At 38.1% G+C, this 16,650-nt stretch overlaps 1 protein-coding gene across 2 annotated transcripts; it reads right to left on the bottom strand.

Moving 5' to 3' along the window:
• Nucleotides 1-561: 561 nt before the first annotated feature.
• LOC106061283 (uncharacterized) lies at nt 562-16,446 on the bottom strand. 2 transcript variants are annotated; one of them, XM_056031260.1, is made up of 12 exons: nt 16,193-16,446; nt 13,738-13,881; nt 10,822-11,007; nt 10,173-10,297; nt 9,689-9,796; nt 7,673-7,793; nt 5,949-6,160; nt 5,102-5,306; nt 4,842-4,978; nt 3,219-3,348; nt 1,810-1,961; nt 562-1,044 (listed from the first exon to the last, which is right to left on the bottom strand). In XM_056031260.1, the coding sequence occupies exons 2-12, from the start codon at nt 13,850-13,852 to the stop codon at nt 814-816; spliced, it is 1,722 nt and encodes a 573-aa protein (XP_055887235.1). In that variant the 5' UTR covers nt 13,853-13,881; nt 16,193-16,446; the 3' UTR covers nt 562-813. The 2 variants fall into 2 exon arrangements, with proteins under 2 accessions (XP_055887235.1, XP_013074812.1); XM_013219358.2 differs by lacking the exon at nt 16,193-16,446 and adding an exon at nt 15,170-15,315.
• Nucleotides 16,447-16,650: the final 204 nt, after the last annotated feature.

Here is a 16,650-nt window from a genome sequence, read left to right as displayed (position 1 = left end):
ACAGAAGCACATACACAAATATCACCAGACAAAAATAAAAATACCTAAATGTTAATTGGGAGCGCGATGACTTAAGGCTTAAGCGCTTTTCTTCGTAACGTAAGTAAGTAGGCCTATGGGTTTGCTAGAAGATTTCAATGTCTTCCATCATCCCCTGCGAGGGGGGGGGGAACAGGTGGCTGAATAGTTAAATGCTTGGCTTCTGAACCTGGGGTCCTGGGTCCGAATCTCGGTGAAGACTGATTTTGAATTTCGCCTTTTTATAGGGCGCCCCTGAGTCCAACCAGTTCTAATGGGTACCCGACTTTAGTTGGGGAAAGTAAAGACGGTTGGTCGTTGTGCTGGCCACTTGACACCCTGCTCGTTAACCGTGGGCCAAAGAAAAAGAAACAGATGACCTTAACATCAACTGTCCTATAGACCGCAAGTTAATCCTCCAAGACAAACATGCCACAAAGACACTCATTAACATGACACTAAGACCACCAAGCCCAAAATGCATACCTCCAAGTCATGTTGTTGCAGCAAAAATATAAACTTTACGAAACAAAACTATCATAAAACCTTTGTTTTCTGAACTTTATTTGGTTTAAACACAGAAACTTCAAAAATAAATGTTTTATTGCTGTATCTACATTGAAAATAGGAAATAGTACAAGTCATGTAGATAGTCTAAACATAAAAAACAGCTATTTCTTTACATGGATAAGTCTGTGACACAGAGATCTACTTCGAGGAAAACCTGGAAAGTATTCAGTTGAACTAACGAGAAGGGCATGTTTTGCTTAGTCGAGATTTCATCTTTGAAGGGTTTCAGTACTCGCAGTTGGCATTGCCGTGCACGATCTCTGAGGCCATGTACGCCAACATACGCCGATTGACTGTTCCTTTGTGCATGGGGAACTCTTCAAAAAAGAAAACGTAGGTCGGCATGTGCGGATTGTCGTCTGCATCGTACGTGCCTCCCAACTGGTAGCGGCAGAATTCTTTGACCCTTTCGATTGTTAGGGAATCGTCTGTTCTGGGTATCACACAGGCGCACATCTGTGTTTAAGTTTTTAAACAAGCAAAATATTTAAAAAATGTCTTTCTTTTTAAAACAAATCATATATTGAGTAAAGGGAGAGAACCGTCCAATTGCTGTCAGACAGACAGACGGAGTGAGTTAATACAAGCTTTGTATTTTAAAAATACCAATTAAAATGTCAAAGGTTAAAATGTGTAAATTGCAAATAGACATTTTTAACTCTTTCTCTCCTAACTGACGATACCAGTCTTGATTCCACCAGAATGTGGTAAATAATTACGGAGAGAAAGAGTTAATGACATTGGAATGTTGCGATGACTATAAAAACAATGAGAGTTGTGTGAATTAGTTCAATTCTCGTAACATAGTCTACTTTATGTGTGTGTGATTATCATTTTTTTTTTATAAACGACTGTTAGATTCGAAAAGTAATATTTTAAAATGCCTTGGCCTTCATGCACATGCACTTGAAGCTATCTACATTTTTCACACACACACACACATACGCACAGTTCCCTTTCTTGTATCTCTTCTCCCCACTATACTACTGGACAAGTTTAAACCCAAAGGACTGAAGGTTTAGGTCTAAAACTAAGACTGCAGGCATATGTCTAAAACTGGGTAGGAGCATGTGTCAAAAGATGATTGACTAGAGGCCTGTTTAAATTTATTGTCTGCAGCTTTAGATCTCGATCTCTATCTAAAATAAATTGCCGACATGACTATGTCCAAAACTAATTGACGGCATACCTACGTTAAAAAAATAATAACAAATTAAGGACCTGAACAATTCCTTTGTAGTCTTTGATTGAAACAACCTTGACCTTCCATATACCAGGACACTGGTTGACCTTCTCTTCAATATCTCTAGGAAAGATGGCGGTACCTCCTCGGATTATAGCGTCCACCTTACGACCAAGAACAAACAGCTGATCTGGTTAAAAACAAGGAAAGGCTTTTGAAATAGAAACTAAACTAATAATAGTTTGTAAAAACTAAACAAAAAAATACCATATTTAAGTTGTCACTGTTGTGTATTAGAGCAGGCTTTATACCTTTCTAAGATAAGAACATCTGACAGATCTTAAAGCATGCATAATTCTTTACATTTGGGCCTGGTGTGTCAGTGGGGCGCCAATGCTAACTTTTTTTTTCTAATCGTTCCACCACCTGTCTCGACACGCTATTCAGTCCCTAACTTGGAGTGTGTAAAAGTATGGATGAATAGAGCTTTGATGCAGAAGGGATATTTCAGCTATTTTCAGGGCTGCCTTTCTGCAGCTCCTACTTCAGGAAAGGGTTTGGATAAGTTACAGCACTTCCCCCATCACCTGCCCTCTCACTTGTAAAAGCAGCATCCTAACGGGGTCTCTCAATTCATAATAAATGAGCCTCGATTGCCAATTTGCGCAGGTTCTGGACATTCCAAAGTCCGGTCCGATCTGTTGAACTGTACAAAATTCGGAAAAGCTAGTTCTGTCCATTCTTCCTTCTTCTCTTGTTGGAAGTATTTTTTTTAAGCTTATATCAACTCACTCTGTCTGTCTATCTGGTAAAAAGTTTGTACACGTTATTTCTCCCACACCCAATCTGGAATCAAGTTGAAATTTTGCAACATTATTTCTTTTACCTGACATCACAAGAATCAATTGTAAAAAAAAAACAACCAATTAGTTAATTAACTACGGGTAATTAATTATTTTGTTTGGTATCTCAAACAAGGGAAAGAATTTGTACTTGACTGAAGTGGTAGTATACGCTGAATTAGCCCCCTTTATACTTCGTCTTAGTGAACACAACATGAAATGTAGGACGAGACTAAAGAAACAATAGATAACTAGAAAATCTGCCGTGTTCATAAGCTCTCCACTAGCAGAGTGGTTACCGTGTTGGCTTGAGAAGCCTGAAAAGGCTTGAGCTATGAGTTTAAATTCAGGTCTTTCCCCCCCCCCCCACTTTTTTTTATTTTGTAAATGCTTTTTTGTTGTTAGTCTAGATCGATTACAAGTTTAATTACTTGGCTGATCCAAACTAATTGATACAACAATGCTTAATAGGAAAGCGTTATGTGACATGGTCAACCGTCTTAACGTTTTGTTATCCTAGGAAAGGGTATCGATTACATACTTCTGCTGGTACTGAGAATAACAGCATACGTGCGGATAGACTGTCAACTAAAAGTCCCACTTACTTTCTTCATTATAAAATCCCAAGTCTCCAGTCATTAGAAATCCGTCATTTGTGAAAGACATCTTTGTTAAGTTTGGGTCGTTGAAATACTCTTTACAGACTAGTTTCCCTTGAAGTAGAATTTCACCCACCTAGATAGAAAATGTTGACCACAAGAAGCAATATCAGGGTTCACCAGTGGTTTGATTTATAACTTAAGACTTAGCACTACATTATTTTAAGATACAGCACGCGAGAGTCATACATTTGTTTTTAGATTTGAATTTTTAAAGAAAAGCTTTGACTAATTCAATGCTACGACATAAGGCATTGCCTCCGATTCCAAAAATTAAGGATGAGTGCAGTATTTCACATGACATCGCAAACCCAGTTTCGACCTTCATATTTTGCCACCCCCTGATGCAGACAAAGCCGTTGTCCGTCGGGAGGTTTATTTACGTTTTCTTCGTAAGAGCTCTCCAGCTGTCTCTTTCAGGGGCCATCTGCTGCCATGTGCTTTCCTCTATACGAGTGTGGGCTAAGTTCATCTTTAAAGCATTCCCGGGGAGGGGGGGGAGAAATGTAAATTGTAAAATTTGAAGTGGCCAAACTCCTCTTTGAATGCCCAATCCTAATCCACCTTAGGCAGACCCTACTACCATTTCAGCCCAACATAACCAACACTCTGTAGGGCAGTGCTGAACGACTGAAGAGAACAGCACACTATTTTTCCTAGGCACACAGCTCAGAACAAAAAGCTAGCTGGAAGAAGGAGGTTACTCTCGGAAAGAATAAAACGGTTTCTCCACAACGTAAAATCGGTTTAAAATGTAAAACCTGTTCAAGTGATAACAGAGTTCTCGTGCAAAATTCTCCTTGGTCAAAAGGCCGGATTAAAAAAAAAGGAAACATAGGTTTAATGAGGGTTTTCCCAATGGTGTCGATAACACGATGGCATAAAAACATAGATCTAGAATCTAGTGTGTTAGAGCAGTGATGCCCAAAATACGGCCCGCGGGCCAGATCCAGCCCGCGACATGCTTTCATCCGGCCCGCCGAAACGTCGGCACAAAATACAGAAATTCCTCCCTCCCCCCCCCCTCCCCCCCCCCCCCCAAAAAAAAAATGTTTCTTTACCTAAATTAGGACGGTTAACTTTTACAAATGGATTACTACCAAGGCATTTAACATTTGTGTGTTCATGAATTAGGACTATAGAATCTACTAGGAAAGGTGAAAAGATCTTTACTTTTTTGTAGAACATGATACCATTGCTAGCCAAAATGTTTGTTTTTATAAAGAAAGTCTGAGGCGGTTTAAAAAAAACAACAAGAACAGTTTTTAAGTGTTGAGAGAAAAATTCAAATATCAAATTCACTGTAAGTACTAGATCCTCGGGTTTGAAATAAAATAGTTTCAGGTCAATTGCATTAAGTTTTTGTATCTTTTCTATCATGTGGCCCGCGACACTAGTGTTGGAAATTAAAATGGCCCGCGGATTGAATTAGGTTGGGCATCACTGTGTTAGAGGGAAACACTGCATTTATTTGTTTCGTGCATTTCAACTTCACGCCTTATGTGTAACAACATGGTGAAGATGCGATAATATTTTAATAGAAATTCAATGAACTGTAATTGTAATGACTTTTGTGGCCTTGGCTGACCCGTTGCCTTCTGTGTCAAACTTGGTTCTGACAGGGTCACTGAGGTCTCCAACGCAGCCTTCAGAGAACCTGGTTTTATTTTCTTCAGTCAGCCTTAATCTCGAGACCACTCCAGCCTCTAGAAAGGAAATAAAGACAAGAATCAGTGCGACTTTTTATCTTACTTAAGAGAGAGCTCCTTATTAGGGCGTTTAACACTTTTATAAGACTATATACGCACCTAAAATATCATTTTACTTACCTATCAGAGAGTAGCAGGTGACGATTGAGGTGGTGCATGTACCAATGGCGTCCATGACGGACTGCCGGACAAATCCCGTGGTGCTGAGTACTTTAAGCGTCCAGTGCGGCTCCGGTAAATCATCGCAGTGAGAGGACAGCATCTGTATCATTGGAGGGTGAAGGCTGGCGATGGTCACGTGCTCGTCTTCTATCAGGGACCAGGTCTGCACTAAAACAACTTGAAGTAAGAAGGAAAGTATAGTTTCCCCCGCCCCTCAAAGACATCATCCATTTTCGGGGGTTATCGGGGCATTGTACGTCAACCAAACAAACGACAGGTCACTATTTAACCAATTGTTGTGGAGGAAAACAATTCAACGAAGGGAGTTTGAAAAGATGAAGGTGTCTATTAAATAGTAGAAATGGGACAACGAATCAAAACAGTCTCAAAACACATACAGTCTTTTACTCTAGGGCTTTGATATTGCAGTTTAATCCTCAGGTTCTTCTTACTTTGACATCTAGTACCTACAACTGGCTACAACCTAGTAACAAAACAGTTACCAGACAGTATGAAGGTCGTCTCTTTCCTCTATTAGAATTCAGCAGAACCCGTTATTTCCTTCTATTTTGTTTTTACCTTACTAATTACGATAAAAGTGATCCATTTGAGTTAAGAGCAATTTGAAAACGACCAATCCTAATTAAAACTTTGCAACCCCCTCAGATAGGAACTTGAAAACCTCTCGCGGCTCAGCAGCCAGTCTTTCCTTGGACCTCTCCCAGCTACTCTATTTTTTAACTGAAGTTTCAAATATTATACAAGTAATAATAATAATATATTAAAAAAGCAGCGTCGGACCGACCTCTCGAACGACTTTCTGGGCCGGACATTCAGTCAGGGTAGACTTCACCATGGAGCACCCAGTGCTTATGTAACAGAAGGGCAGTCCGGCTAGCCAGCTGATTGGCCAGTCGTTGTAGACGACATCTTCCGGCGTGACGTTGAACATGTCCTCCACGCGATGAGCGATCTGACAGAGTTGGGAGTGGTTCCGTAGCACCAATTTGTAGTGCTCTGTAAAGAGTTTTCAAATGGTTTCGTTTTGATTTTTCATTGCACAGAACAAAATAAACGGATCCATGCCAAAGTGTGTCATCTCACAGAACCACGAAGCTGAAAGGGTATCGCGATTTGATTTTTTTTTCGCTAAGAAGTAGTCTCTTGCGCTAATAAAAATCACATAAGAAGAAAAGAGAACTTCGTTTTGTTTTGGCATGCGATATTCTGACCAACTGTGAGGGAGGGAGGATTTATGTAAACGATAAAGGTAATAGAGGCCGTTATTGCCGTCACAGACATAGAAGTCTAACCACAAGGTAATAGAGGCCGTTATTGCCGTCACAGTCATAGAAGTCTAACCACAAGGTAATAGAGGCCGTTGTTGCCGTCACAGTCATAGAAGTCTAACCAAAAGGTAATAGAGGCCGTTATTGCCGTCACAGTCATAGAAGTCTAACCAAAAGGTAATAGAGGCCGTTATTGCCGTCACAGTCATAGAAGTCTAACCACAAGGTAATAGAGGCCGTTATTGCCGTCACAGACATAGAAGTCTAACCACAAGGTAATAGAGGCCGTTATTGCCATCACAGACATAGAAGTCTAACCAAAAGGTAATAGAGGCCGTTATTGCCGTCACAGTCATAGAAGTCTAACCAAAAGGTAATAGAGGCCGTTATTGCCATCACAGTCATAGAAGTCTAACCACAAGGTAATAGAGGCCGTTATTGCCGTCACAGACATAGAAGTCTAACCACAAGGTAATAGAGGCCGTTGTTGCCGTCACAGACATAGAAGTCTAACCACAAGGTAATAGAGGCCGTTGTTGCCGTCACAGACATAGAAGTCTAACCACAAGGTAATAGAGGCCGTTGTTGCCGTCACAGACATAGAAGTCTAACCACAAGGTAATAGAGGCCGTTGTTGCCGTCACAGACATAGAAGTCTAACCACAAGGTAATAGAGGCATTTGTTGCCGTCACAGACATAGAAGTCTAACCACAAGGTAATAGAGGCAGTTATTGCCATCACAGACATAGAAGTCTAACCACAAGGTAATAGAGGCCGTTGTTGCCGTCACAAACATAGAAGTCTGCAACTCAGAATTAAAGAAATTATTTTGCGGCTCAGGCCTCACAACATCCCCCCCCCCAAAACCTCTAGCTGCAAAGACAACGTAACCCTCTCTGTTGGTATAAATCTAGTACTCATTGTCAATTTGAAGAAGTACTTAACATTCCGAAATTCTGGCCAAACGGATCACACAAAACAAAACAATATATTTCGGCCAAGAATTAGATATATTGTTGTTGTTTTTTGTTCTGGAACTGAGAGCGAACAGTTCGAGCTAGAATCCTATATTTAGATCTAGTTCACTTGTACCTGTTTCTTTGGAGTGTTTGATCGTTTTGTTATCTTGTTGTTTGGATAACTGGTTGTGTCCCTTCATAGGCGCGTCTTTGTTCTTGTAAGTTCATAAATGTTATAGCTGGTGAATATATATAGAGAAAAGCCAGAACAGCAACTTACTTTGTGAGCCCTGGGCGACAAAGATGGCTGCGGGATCGTGTGAGAAAACCCTTTCTTCGTACACTCCTGGGTGAGCCTTCATCAAATCAAAGGCGGACTTGACTGCTTCTCGGTTTACATCCTTGAAAAAAGATTGTATGGTATATTTATTTATTTATTTATATAGGCCTTTATACAGCTTAATCTGCATCAGATGTGGCAAAATATGTTTAGTCATCGACGGATACTCATATTATTTATGTAATATTAAAAGGTAGGTAACTATGCAGGCTTACATTTAACAATGTCAACATTTAGCAATTAACATTTAAAATGTCAACACAATATCATCAATTATCTAAAACATTCATGCGATGTCCCAATCTAAAACTTTCATGTGATGTTCAAATATAAAACTTTCATGTGATGTTCCAATCTCAAACTTTCATGTGATGTTCCAATCTCAAACTTTCATGTGATGTTCAAATATAAAACTTTCATGTAATATTCAAATATAAAACTTTCATGTGATGTTCAAATATAAAACTTTCATGTGATGTTCAAATATAAAACTTTCATGTGATGTTCAAATATAAAACTTTCATGTGATGTCCCAATCTCAAACTTTCATGTGATGTTCCAATCTCAAACTTTCATGTGATGTTCAAATATAAAACTTTCATGTGATGTTCAAATATAAAACTTTCATGTGATGTCCCAATCTCAAACTTTCATGTGATGTTCCAATCTCAAACTTTCATGTGATGTTCAAATATAAAACTTTCATGTGATGTTCAAATATAAAACTTTCATGTGATGTTCAAACATAAAACTTTCATGTGATGTTCCAATCTCAAACTTTCATGTGATGTTCCAATCTCAAACTTTCATGTAATGTTCCAATCTCAAACTTTCATGTGATGTTCAAATATAAAACTTTCATGTGATGTTCAAGTATAAAACTTTCATGTGATGTTCAAATATAAAACTTTCATGTGATGTTCAAATATAAAACTTTCATGTGATGTTCAAATATAAAACTTTCATGTAATGTTCAAATATAAAACTTTCATATGATGTTCAAATATAAAACTTTCATGTGATGTTCAAATATAAAACTTTCATGTGATGTTCAAATATAAAACTACTTTCATGTGATGTTCAAATATAAAACTTTCATGTGATGTTCCAATCTCAAACTTTCATGTGATGTTCAAATATAAAACTTTCATATGATGTTCAAATATAAAACTTTCATGTGATGTTCAAATATAAAACTTTCATGTGATGTTCAAATATAAAACTTTCATGTGATGTTCCAATCTCAAACTTTCATGTGATGTTCAAATATAAAACTTTCATGTGATGTTCAAATATAAAACTACTTTCATGTGATGTTCAAATATAAAACTTTCATGTGATGTTCCAATCTCAAACTTTCATGTGATGTTCAAATATAAAACTTTCATATGATGTTCAAATATAAAACTTTCATGTGATGTTCAAATATAAAACTTTCATGTGATGTTCAAATATAAAACTTTCATGTGATGTTCCAATCTCAAACTTTCATGTGATGTTCAAATATAAAACTTTCATATGATGTTCAAATATAAAACTTTCATGTAATGTTCAAATATAAAACTTTCATGTGATGTTCAAATATAAAACTTTCATGTGATGTTCAAATATAAAACTTTCATGTGATGTTCAAATATAAAACTTTCATGTGATGTTCAAATATAAAACTTTCATGTGATGTTCCAATCTCAAACTTTCATGTGATGTTCCAATCTCAAACTTTCATGTGATGTTCCAATCTCAAACTTTCATGTGATGGTTCCATTTAAAATTTACTTTCATGTGATTTTACAATCTCAAACTTACGTTCATGTGATGTCCCAATCTAAAACTTACTTTCATGTGATCTCTCAATCTAAAACTTACTTTCATGTGATGTCCCAATCTAAAACTTACTTTCATGTGATGTCCCAATCTAAAACTTACTTTTATGTGATGTCCCAATCTAAAACTTACTTTCATGTGATGTTCCAATCTAAACTTAAACACTTTCTGTATCTGTGGATATTCAGCGTTGGTCGATCGTTCAATGTCTGCCCCACTAGGCTCAATGTCATCCATAAGCTGCAGATAAATTCGTTTGAATTAATGTTGCATTAATAAGGTAAGATAAGATAAGATAATTTTATTAATCCAATCAAACGGAAATTCAGTTTGACTACAATTGACAATATCAGCGTAACTACTGTACATTAACAGTATAGATGAAAAAATCGAACAACATTCGAACTACGTGGTGCAAGTAAGCCTTCATTTAGCAATGTTAAATGTTAATACTGGTACAAGATTGTTTTTAACTTAATTCTGTTGCAGTTTTTATAAATACGTAGGCTATTTATATAGTTTGTAAAATGAAAATGAAAAAAAATCTCCCTGCAATCAAACAGAATGTTTCTTCCCTTATTTCTGAAAAATATTCACGAAACTCAAATCTGCTCACCATTTTCCAGCCCGTAGACTCGGCGACGGGCTCAACAATCAGGTAACGTGCGTTGGCTTGGAGAATGGGCGTCCAGAAATGGTGACTCGTGTCGTTGATGACATCACCGTGCATGACAATTGCACCTACGGATCAGCGTGAACAAATCTACATGTCATTTGTTAATACACACGCGCAGTGTTATTTGCCCAACGTAAAGGAAAGGTATATTTAAAAATACAAATGAGGACATCTTAAAATATTTTCAATGAAGTACATTCAACTCTTGACATCATAAACCGACACACTCAGTAATCCGACGCACTCAGTAATCCGACCCAACGCCGATTGTAATTGTATGTGAAAGCTGAAATCATATATTTTGTATTTTTTAATGAATTATTTTTTCCTTTTTCGTATATTATTGTATACCCTCAAAAGCCTAATCTTGAATACCCTATTTATTACATAATTAATAGAATTTTCTTGACATATACTGTTCCATTCTTAAAGTGCAACAACCAACATTGGATAACCTAACATTTTCGGTAATCCAACCACCACCACCCCCCACACACACACACACAAACACACACGGGTCTGGCAACCGTCGGACTATCAAAGGTAAACTGTAATTGTCCTTATTATTATTATTATTATTAAAGCACACCTGCTAAAATTATACCAAAATTGGTGACTTCCCTTTCCAGGCTGCTCTGTAACAAGTTGCAGACGACATCTCCCTTTCTGACCCCGTGACTTCTGAGTAGAGAGGAACATTTCTGTGCCAGCAGTTGGATCTCTTCATTCTTCAGACTAGTTCGTTCATTGTCGTCGTCAAAAAATATCAATGTCTCTGAAATGGCAGATTTGAGTGGCATTAAATCTGATCGAAAGACTGAGTGCTAAAATAAGGCCTCTAGGCTCAAGAAATGTAGAATGATCATTACTTGGAGAACATACGATAAACATCAAAGTTAAAGAGACTACCTTTGATGGGACACAATTAGGCCAGTGGTGACCAGCCTTTATTGGTCGTGTGGTCATACACGCGTCGCCAATACAAAAGAAACAAAAACAAGAAAAACATACAAAACATTTAAAAAAAAAAAAAATAAAAATAAAAAAAAATTAAAATAAAGCTTATATTAAGTGTAATTGTAACAATTAGTTTAGGTCAGTCATGTAACTTATATTAAGTGTAATTGTATTAATTAGTTTAGGTCAGTCATGTAACTTATATTAAGTGTAATTGTATCAATTAGTTTGGATCAGTCATATGTAGACGTAATAAATCTGTGCGATTAGAAATATTTTTACCAATTGTTTTTGTTTAGCTTTTGTAAAAAAATATCATTGAGTCCAGTGTAACGGGTCTTTTTCGGCTTCATTACAAAGCTTATATCTTATATCAACTCACTCCGTCTGTCTGTCTGTCTGTGTAAAATCTTGTGCACGTTATTTCTCCCACTTCTCATTCTCGGATCAATTTGAAACTTTGCACATTTATTCATTACACCTAACAAAACATGAATCAATCGAAAATGTATCAATTATTTTATCAATTAGTCATAATTAATTAGTATCGTTTTATATAGAGACAGTACTAGGTAAAGGAAGATAAATCTTGTATATAGAATTAGGTCGTCGCCTAAACATGTGACACTGAGTTGCAGGGTCTCTGTTCCATCCTCACTCGAGCGAGATAAAATAAAAGCTCGTCCTGGATAACCCCACGGATGGCTGGTTCGCTACCCGTCATTGGCATATTTAGTTCCACTTTTAAACGCTTCTACGTAGCCTGGTTCGTTACCCGTCATTGGCATATTTAGTTCCACTACCAGACGCTTCCACGGAGGCCTGGTTCATTACCCGTCATTGGCATATCTAGTTCCACTATCAGACGCTTCCACGGAGGCCTGGTTCGCTACCCGTCATTGGCATATCTAGTTCCACTATCAGACGCTTCCACGGAGGCCTGGTTCATTACCCGTCATTGGCATATCTAGTTCCACTATCAGACGCTTCCACGGAGGCCTGGTTCGCTACCCGTCATTGGCATATCTAGTTCCACTATCAGACGCTTCCACGGAGGCCTGGTTCATTACCCGTCATTGGCATATCTAGTTCCTCTACCAGACGCTTCCACGGAGGCCTGGTTCATTACCGTCATTGGCATATCTAGTTCCACTATCAGACGCTTCCACGGAGGCCTGGTTCGCTACCCGTCATTGGCCTATCTAGTTCCACTATCAGACGCTTCCACGGAGGCCTGGTTCGCTACCCGTCATTGGCCTATCTAGTTCCACTATCAGACGCTTCCACGGAGGCCTGGTTCATTACCCGTCATTGGCATATCTAGTTCCACTATCAGACGCTTCCACGGAGGCCTGGTTCATTACCCGTCATTGGCATATCTAGTTCCACTATCAGACGCTTCCACGGAGGCCTGGTTCGCTACCCGTCATTGGCCTATCTAGTTCCACTATCAGACGCTTCCACGGAGGCCTGGTTCGCTACCCGTCATTGGCATATCTAGTTCCACTATCAGACGCTTCCACGGAGGCCTGGTTCATTACCCGTCATTGGCATATCTAGTTCCACTATCAGACGCTTCCACGGAGGCCTGGTTCATTACCCGTCATTGGCATATCTAGTTCCACTATCAGACGCTTCCACGGAGGCCTGGTTCGCTACCCGTCATTGGCCTATCTAGTTCCACTATCAGACGCTTCCACGGAGGCCTGGTTCATTACCCGTCATTGGCATATCTAGTTCCACTATCAGACGCTTCCACGAGGCCTGGTTCATTACCCGTCATTGGCCTATCTAGTTCCACTACCAGACGCTTCCACGGAGGCCTGGTTCATTACCCGTCATTGGCATATCTAGTTCCACTATCAGACGCTTCCACGGAGGCCTGGTTCGCTACCCGTCATTGGCATATCTAGTTCCACTATCAGACGCTTCCACGGAGGCCTGGTTCATTACCCGTCATTGGCATATCTAGTTCCACTATCAGACGCTTCCACGAGGCCTGGTTCACTACCCGTCATTGGCCTATCTAGTTCCACGCTTCCACGGACGCGTTACGATGAGGCTACGGGAATTGGAATCCTCTGCATTGTAGTCTACTTTACAGCCCAGTGGTTGTTATTTACTCTTACTGGTAATATCTCTTTTCATCGAGCGTCCGAGGGGGTTGTCATTGTGATTACATTCTTTAGACGTCGAGGTTGTCGTATTGACTCGCGTTTTTATTTTTCCGATCCACAAAACATAACTCGTTTCACTTCTCCAAATTGTCTGACAGGCATTGCCAACTCCTGAGCTTAGTGAGCCAGTAAAGAGAAAATGTAAAGACTTAATGGAACTCTGGGAACTAGATACGGAAGTCCATATGTCAAGTTTGAGTGAGAATTTGTATGAATTAGGGCCTACTATGAAAGTACATTTATACATTTTTACAGTTGTAATACTTTGTTATGTAAAATCAAATCATCCTCCAGGATAATGTAGATATTTTTTATTTACTTTTAAAAAGAAGTAACAATGTTTTTTTTTTTATATTTTGCAAGACAGATACCTTTATCTGGATGGCTCTCCCATATTGATTTCAACTTTCCCGTAACTGTTCTGTAATTTAACTCAGGCCTAGGACCAAGGGGCAACTTATTAAAGATTTCCGAATCGCACAACATGGTGATGTGCTTCTAAAAAAAACCTAGATCTGGTAAAGAAAAAAAGTAAATTTGAAAAACCTGATAGCATGAATAAAAAAATTATAGGCCCCCTAAAAGTAAAGCGGCTAAAGCCCATGCCTGTAGTGCTTTACAAAAGTTTTAATTAATGTTCTGATTTCATCATTATCGGCTTAAACCGCACCTTACAGTCTCACTCTTCCATAACCTATAGGCCTACCTAAAATGTTCATATATCTTACAAATTACATAGTTACTTCAAAAGAGAAGATAATTAGCAGGCCCTGCACGTATCCACGTGTTGATCTAGTCATGCATGTTAATCAGTGACTTAAACACTACTAAGTCGTTGGTTTTCCTGGCTGATTCGTAGAATGCCAGTAGGTCGACTTCCACAGGACATCCTGTATGGCGATCTAATAGAAGGCAGGAGAGCCGCTGGTCGCCCACTTTTACGTTATACGGATGTATGCAAACGCGACATGAAGAAAAAATAAATAATATATAAGATACCATATAATTAAATGTTTTAGCCCACGCGTAGGTCGTCAGTTAAAGAGGATGCCCGACTGACAGAAAAAGACTGTTATCAAGTCGACCTCTGACTATTACAATACTTTTTTTTTAATTCACTTCAGAAAGGAGGAAGGGGGGGGGGGAGGTTGATACTTCACCATAGGAACTGTTAGACGATTATGTGAGATCAAGGAAAAGTTTAAAACATAGGCCTAAATCTAATCTACTCTAGAATAATATCGAAACGCAGGAAATAACCTAGAGATCTAACTTCAACACGATTGTGTTTGTTTTAAGCTTTAATTTATAGAGCTCTAAAGCTACGTTATTCTATTCAACTGACGCCCTTTTAATAGTATGATGTTTCGATCAGGTTACTGACTGTCGTCAAGGGGTCACGCTGCTCCCGGACTGGAACCCTACCTTTACCTGCTGCTATCCCCGCCCATGCCGTCTTTAGACATAATCATTTTCATTACGGGAACATAAAAAAAGATGATGATTTCGTCCTACGCGTCATCCATCTAGCCAATGGCTTAAATTCTGCCAAGTCATTGGTTTTCCTGGCCGGCTCAGGCAATCCATTCTAATAGCACTAAGGAAGAAGGAGCATTTGTAATAATATGTACAAATTTGTCCTATCATATGATATGGAACGAGGAATGTGCTTTTATCTTTGTGATTGTGTCTGAGTATTTCTGAGTTTTATTTTTATTTTAAAAAAAACACACACATGCACATGTCACAAAATCCTCTAGCCCACTAGATCTAGACAGGCTAATTCTAAACCCTTCTATTTACCTCTCTCTTTCAATCCGATGCCAAAGACTTGTCTTTGGTAGAAACTGGAGCTATTGCTTTAGTTTTCGTTAGCTTTTTTAAAATTATTATTTATCCTGTCATTTTATATTAGTTAACACATTTCCGGATAAATTAGTTTAAACATTTTCTTCAATAATATATGACGTCATTGCAGAGCGACTTCTGTCCATTCAAAGAAAAGCACTTGTTAGATCTATAAATATCCCTCTAAAGTGTCTAAATATAATAAAGGAGAGTAAAAAAAAAAAAATCATATTGTTTCCCTATTGGAGATTTTCACCCAAGGGGGATGACAAAATTGCTAGCTTTTTGGTGTATCCGGTGTATGGAATGCAAGACGTGGTGTTAACCTTTTTTATTTTAAAAGGTAGAATCTATACGATGAACCTTGTGATTACAGAATCAACACACTAAACTCCATTTGATTAGCGCATTCGCAATTTTTAATCTACATAACAGAACTAGTAGTTTTATTGGAGATTTTTTACGATAAACCAACCAATGTCAAGGACGCTGAGTTTGACCTAAAATGTTGCCAACGAAATGAAAAAAAAAAAAAAAAAAAGCTATATCTAATTGTATTGCCTTATGAGTTCATCTTCAAATGTCCTTTATTTATTCGTTGCCCATTTGTTTTTAAATAAGTTTTAAAGTCATAGAATGAAAGTCTAATAATTACTACTTATTGAAATTATTTTGAGCTACAAACGGAAGGACTCTTCAGTGCTTACCGGTACTTCCTTTGTTTGTTGCCTTTACACCGGATACATATACATTCATTTAATGTTTAAATATATATATATATATATATATATAATAAATATAATCTTAGTCCAAATTTTAAAAAGAAATCGACCCCGAGCAGATAGATCTAGCTTCTTTGTATGCATCATTGTGACAAATATCTAGGTCATAAGTGGATTCGCGTAGCAATGGCTTCATTTTTTTTTAACCAAGGCCATCCCAGCCATTCAGCAGTCATGCTAACAAACTCTCTAAAACCTGATCTAGTGCCATTTCCTCGTATTCCTTAATAGGCTGTCATGAGGCTCAAATAGCAAACATTGTCTCTACTTAACACTTGGCTGTCCATGTTTCCATAACGTAGTCTGTATGGTATAGAGAATGTTTTTCGGAATTCTTGTAGGCCTATACTTTAATGTAGCTTATTTCGATTCACTCTGTCTAGTACAATTTTTGTAAACGTCATTTCTAGCACATCCTATTTCGGATCAATTAAAGGGAAAAATGTTACTTATTGAGATATGTTGCTGTATTTATAGAGTCATTTCCCCTTTTACAATTTGTACACCACTCTCGGATCAAGCTGAATTTGTGCATTCACAGTCGATGACAATGCATATATTAATCTTTAAAAATTAACCAATAGTTATTCTATTCATGATAATTAATTGATTTTGCTTTATATAGAAAAGTAAGGTTATTCTTGCAGTATTGAG

Source organism: Biomphalaria glabrata, chromosome 5, assembly GCF_947242115.1.
Source record: "Biomphalaria glabrata chromosome 5, xgBioGlab47.1, whole genome shotgun sequence".
In the NCBI taxonomy this organism is placed as follows: Eukaryota; Metazoa; Mollusca; class Gastropoda; family Planorbidae; genus Biomphalaria; species Biomphalaria glabrata.
This window is presented reverse-complemented; position numbering and strand designations above follow the sequence as displayed.

Coding starts and splice junctions, on each gene's coding strand:
- LOC106061283 (XM_056031260.1), bottom strand. CDS start 13,852: ATGTTGTGCGATTCGGAAATCTTTAATAAGTTGCCCCTTGGTCCTAGG. Junction 11,008..13,737: donor GGAGAGCCATCCAGATAAAG/GTATCTGTCTTG, acceptor CTGCCATTTCAG/AGACATTGATATTTTTTGAC. Junction 6,161..7,672: donor TGTCGCCCAGGGCTCACAAA/GTAAGTTGCTGT, acceptor AACTCTTTACAG/AGCACTACAAATTGGTGCTA.